The sequence below is a fragment of the Salvelinus alpinus genome, chromosome 10 (assembly GCF_045679555.1).
Source record: "Salvelinus alpinus chromosome 10, SLU_Salpinus.1, whole genome shotgun sequence".
Classification (NCBI taxonomy): domain Eukaryota; kingdom Metazoa; phylum Chordata; class Actinopteri; order Salmoniformes; family Salmonidae; genus Salvelinus; species Salvelinus alpinus.
The window spans coordinates 44849902-44855901 of NC_092095.1; the positions used below are offsets into that span (position 1 = coordinate 44849902).

Sequence of the window (6000 nt, forward strand, 5' to 3'; positions counted from 1 at the left end):
CTAAAGGTCCGAAGCGTCTGCGCATGTGCTGGATTCTCTACTTTGCACAGTCTCTGCTCTATTCGTTCAGCTCGAACAGGCTACTCTGGCAAATGATGCTTGTTTAATAAAGTTCGATCAAAGCTGAATCAATGTCTACAAGATCACATAATGATAGTATTCTATATTACAGAACCTAATATTATTTTTTATTTTACCTTTATTTAACTAGGCAAGTCAGTTAAGAACACATTCTTATGTTCAATGACGGCCTAGGAACAGTGGGTTAACTGCCTTGTTCAGGGGCAGAGCGACAGATTTTTACCTTGTCAGCTTGGGATTCGATCTTGCAACCTTCCGGTTACTAGTCCATCGCACTAACCACTAGGCTACCTGCTGCCCCAATAATAGCATAGTATAACGTACAAATTTCTTATGAGATTTTAGGATGATTGTGCGAATGGTCACATTTTTCTCATGCGGCTGGTATTTATTGAAACAAAACACAGGTATGCTACAGTTAACACCATCTGCTCTGAAATTTCCTCACTGTACATAATTCAAAGCAACACTGTAGGCCTACATAATTGAAGATCTAAATATATATTCCCATCAAGAGATCAAATGGTTGGCATGCAGATGCTGCATGGATGTTTCAATGATAAAACTTGAAGAATTATCATTCACAATTGACAGTGAGAAATGTGGAGGGAGACCACAAAAATGTGTGCGTAACGTAGATGTAAAGAATCACATGCACAACGTGATTCGGATCTTCAGTTCTGGGGAAAAGGGATCCATGAGGGCGGGATGGGGAGGTTACCTCCGGATCTGCAACCTCCTGCCTTATTTTAATTACAAAATCAAATGCCAGTGACCAACTGCCAGTGGTGGTTCTAGTGTTAAAATGAGTAAATGTTTGTATAGCAACTTATTTTGTCGCTTAAGGATATTCTTAGCACAAATACTTATGCAATCAAGACAAAGGCCTTTTTTTATTATTAAATGTTCATATTTTTTACTAGGCATGATATGTTAACAGTAGGCAATAATTGTTTTATGGTAGAATACTCATTGGTCTTGAATGAGCATGTCAATTACACTTTTTTTTGCTGTTACCCTTTCCTGCTCCTCTTCAAAGGGTAACCCAAAATGATAAAGACAACCTGATGAATGCAGAAAACCTTGGCATTGTTTTTGGGCCCACCCTCATGCGTGCCCCAGACTTGGATGCGATGACGGCACTCAATGACATCCGCTACCAGAGACAGGTGGTGGAGACGCTCATAAAGAACGAAGACATTCTGTTCTGAAAGGGGATGACAAACAATGAAGGAATCTTAAATCATGAATAAGTGATTTACTCATCATTTAGAGAGGAGGAAGTGACAATTGTGTTTTGAATATTTTCCCTTTGTTAAACCAAGACTTTAATAATAATGGAGTATTTGAGCCATTGTACATTCTCTCCCACTCCCAGTGAACCCTGTCTGAAGAGATGTCTGTTGAGTTTGGATCACGTACCTTAGACTTGTCTTTTGCATGTTCACCCCCCCCCCATTTCTGTCGGGGGTAATTGATGGAACACACATTCCTTCTGGATAGCTAGTATGTGTTTTGTTTTCAGATATTGGGTCACACCAAAGAGATAGAGGACTCATCTTTATCTCTGACATTATAGCGTCTGTGACAGCATGGGCAGTGCCATTGAAGCTACAACCCATAGGAATCCCCACCCCGTTGGCTACTTTTACTACTTTAAAATGGCAGAAGCATGGTGTAAGCCCTCAATGTCCATGCCAAAACGGGTTATATCCATGATGAGTCCTATCTATCTTTATGGGTCACACTCACTCATTAACTGCTCTCTCTGATCTTGTACTGTAGATGTGGCTCATTGTTTCATGATGGGTTTATTCTTCCTGTGAATCACTAATGTACCTGGCTATAACATCGGTTAAAAAACTTTTTTATTTTGTTTAATGTTGTTTGTATGTTATTTTACATTCAAACACCTTTTTGAGGTGACTTATTTTTTAAGAGATGCAGTGGGATATTTATATAATTTCAGCCAGTAGTCCTAGCACTCACAAGCCATAATGGGCGCCTTAAATGTACTATGTCATATTAGGGGTGTGTCCAGTGTACATCTCCACTGCATTTACATTATAATGACATGCCACACAATTGGCACTCACTGCCCCTACTGTCAAAGAGCAGCCAATGTGATCAAGCCTCCCACTTTTACCTTGCAGCATCATTGTATGTGATGGTGCCTTTCAACCTTCCTATCAACATTGTCTATCTGTTTTGGTTGTTTGAAGTTTATTTTTAATTGTACCTTTATTTAACTAGGCAAGACAGTTAAGAACAAATTCTTATTTTCAATGACGGCCTAGGAACAGTGGGTTAACTGCCTTGTTCAGGGGCAGGACGACAGATTTTTACCTTGTCAGCTCGTCAGACTTGTAACCTTTTGGTTACTAGTCCAACGCTCTAACCACTAGGCTACCTGCCGCCCCAGTGTCTGTGTCCCTTTATTCCCTGTTCGGACTATGGCAAAATAACTTAAACTGTACATTTCCTGAAGAAAATGTGTGTGCTTTCTTTAGCTGTCTAAAAGTAGTAGTAGCAACCGTAGTAGTGGTAGTTTTGATTGATTGTATTAATATCAATAGCATTAGTGACTGTGGTAAAAGTAGTGTTTTCATTTTAACATTCTGAAAGTTTCAACAGTGGGAAGTTAATGTTGAGGTAAATCTGCCTATCAAAGTTTGGTCATACGCGCATCCTTAAAAACATAGGCATTGGGCTAATAAAGAATACTAGTATAGAACAAGAAGGCCTGTACACTATTAAAGCTCCCAATTCACCGCTTTATTGACAACGTTTCGATCTGAAACGGATCTTCGTCAGGTCAAACACACTTGAGTGTTCACATCCCAAAATATACCGTCGTGGCCAAAAGTTTTGAGAATGACACAAATATTAATTTCCACAAAGTCTTCTGCTTCAGTGTCTTTAGATATTTTTGTCAGATGTTACTATGGAATACTGAAGTATAATACAAGCATTTCATAAGTGTCAAAGGTTTATATTGACAATTACATGAAGTTGATGCCAAGAGTCAATATTTTTTCAGTGTTGACCCTTCTTTTTCAAGACCTCTGCAATCCGCCCTAGCATGCTGTCAATTAACTTCTGGGCCACATCCTGACTGATGGCAGCCCATTCTTGCATAATCAATTCTTGGAGTTTGTCAGAATTTGTGGGGTTTTGTTTGTCCACCCACCTCTTGGAAATTGACCACAAGTTCTCAATGGGATTAAGGTCTGGGGAGTTTCCTGGCCATGGACCCAAAATATCAATGTTTTGTTCCCCGAGCCACTTAGTTATCACTTTTGTCTTATGGCAAGGTGCTCCATCATGCTGGAAAAGGCATTGTTTGTCACCAAACTGTTACTGGATGGTTGGGAGAAGTTGTTCTCGGAGGATGTGTTGGTACCATTCTTTATTCATGGCTGTGTTCTTAGGCAGAATTGTGAGTGAGCCCACTCCCTTGGCTGAGAAGCAACCCCACACATGAATGGTCTCAGGATGCTTTACTGTTGGCATGACACAGGACTGATGGTAGAGCTCACCTTGTCTTCTCCGGACAAGCTTTTTTCCGGATGCCCCAAACAATCAGAAAGGGGATTCATCAAAGAAAATGACTTTACCCCAGTCCTCAGCAGTCCAATCACTGTACCTTTTGCAGAATATCAGTCTGTCCCTGATGTTTTTCCTGGAGAAAAGTGGCTTCTTTGCTGCCCTTCTTGAGACCAGGCCATCCTCCAAAGGTCTTCGCCTCATTGTGTGTGCAGATGCACTCACACCTGCCTGCTGCCATTCCTGAGCAAGCTCTGTACTGGTGGTGCCCTGATCCCGCAGCTGAATCAACTTTAGGAGACGGTCCTGGCGCTTGCTGGACTTTCTTGGGCGCCCTTAAGCCTTCTTCACAACAATTGAACCGCTCTCCTTGAAGTTCTTGATGATCCGATAAATGGTTGATTTAGGTGCAATCTTACTGGCAGCAATTTCCTTGCCTGTGAAGCCCATTTTGTGCAAAGCAATGATGAGGGCACGTGTTTCCTTGCAGTTAACCATGATTGACAGAGGAAGAACAATGATTCCAAGCTCCACCCTCCTTTTGAAGTTTCCAGTCTGTTATTCGAACTCAATCAGCATGACGGTGATCTCCAGCCTTGTCCTCGTCAACCTGTGTTAACGAGAGAATCACTGACATGGTGTCAGCTGGTCCTTTTGTGGCAGGACAGAAATGCAGTGGATTGTTTTTTGGGGATTCAGTTCATTTGCATGGCAAAGAGGGACTTTACAATTAATTTCAATTCACCTGATCACTCTTCATAACATTCTGGAGTATATGCAAATTGCCATCATACAAACTGAGGCAGCAGACTTTGTGAAAATTAATATTTGTGTCATTCTCAACTTTTGGCCATGACTGTACACATTTCACCTCACATGACCATTGCGGACATGACGCATGGTGGGTTCAAAAAACATTTGTATATCTCCAATAATTACATAACATTGAGATGGGTGCATGTAATGGTTCCAAAAAATATATATTTACAAAATGACCAAGTGGGTAACATTTTGGAAGGCAAAACAAATCAAAGTAAAGTAACATTCAGGTAAGAAGTGGTCTGATATCAAACCTCTAGGAGACATAGTACACAAACGGTGAATCAATACAATTCCCTTCTCAATAATAGTTATCAGTATCTCCACCCCTCCTAAGAGTCTTAACACGTTCGATGCCAATGTATCTCAGAGTTAATGTTGTGACGAGCCTCCATGAAATGCGCAGCAACAGGGTTTCTCTGGTCAAGGGTTTTGATATTACTCCTGTGTTTTGCCATCCTTGTTTTCAGAGCTCATTTTGTTTTTCCTACATAGCATAGACCACAAATACACTTGATCAGGTATATCACATTTTTTTGTGGAACATGTAATGATGCCCTTAATCTTAATGGCCTTGCCCGTAAAAGGGTGATTGAACTTGTGCATTTGTGGTTTAGTAAGGTACTCTATGTCACCACTTCATTGCTCCAGACCAGCGCAAGTGGGAGTTAGAGCACTGATTGTGCTTTTGGGTCCTACTGTGTCTCTGACAATGAATGGGTGACATAAACCTAAATAGAAACTGATAATTGTGCACGACTTCAGTATTACTTACTAAAACTGTTGTTACACTAAGGTTTTTATTATTTTATTTTGTTAGAATTATTTTGTTCTTACTGTAGGCCACTCCCGACCGATCACATTGTACAGCGCCTAAGTAGTGCAACAGTCTAAGACACTGCATAGCTGTGTCGCTACAGATGCTGGTTCAATACCTGTGCTGGCCTCGACTGGGAGACCCATGAGATGACTAGGTTTTTGGTTTCTCTCCCTCTAAAAACATAAATCAATAATTCTAAATAACAAACTGGCTTTATTTACAAATTATTAACCGTCTCACTCCATGTTCAAGAATTGCATTTTTCTCACTCATTTTATGTTATTTGAAGACAAAATCATATCCAAAATATTGTTATTTTCTAAACAAAGTGATTATTAATTTAGAATTATATAAAAGCCCATTGGATATTCTCACAGATATATTACTAACCCTGTTATTAGCAGGACAATATATATTGGTCATGGCTCCCGAGTGGCACACAATGGGCAACCTTGCAGTTCTCCAGCTGTATCCACTGAAAGTGTGCAGGGTTCAAGGCACGAGGGTATGGGATGGGCCACAGAGCCGCACACAGAAGACTGACCTAGCCCATGGGGGAGGGAGGAGGGGGTGGACCCCCACCGCGCCACACTTCAGGGGGCATTGCACTAATAATGGCGCTGACTAAGGACATGTTCCTGCTGTTCTGTTCTTAGTGCCAGTCTGCACATTCAAACTAAAACAATGTAACTAATAAGGACATCTTTATGCTTTCATTAATAAAATAATGATAA

General features: G+C 40.7%; 1 protein-coding gene across 1 annotated transcript in view; it reads left to right on the forward strand.

The window, feature by feature from the left end:
• The window catches only part of LOC139532085 (N-chimaerin), a 59743-nt gene extending 54270 nt beyond the window's left edge, over positions 1 to 5473 (forward strand). Inside the window, exon 14 of the mRNA XM_071329217.1 lies at positions 1121 to 5473. Coding sequence (XP_071185318.1) covers positions 1121 to 1292 — 172 coding nt within the window. The 3' untranslated portion in view covers positions 1293 to 5473. The remainder of the gene's footprint in view (positions 1 to 1120) is intronic.
• Positions 5474 to 6000: the final 527 nt, after the last annotated feature.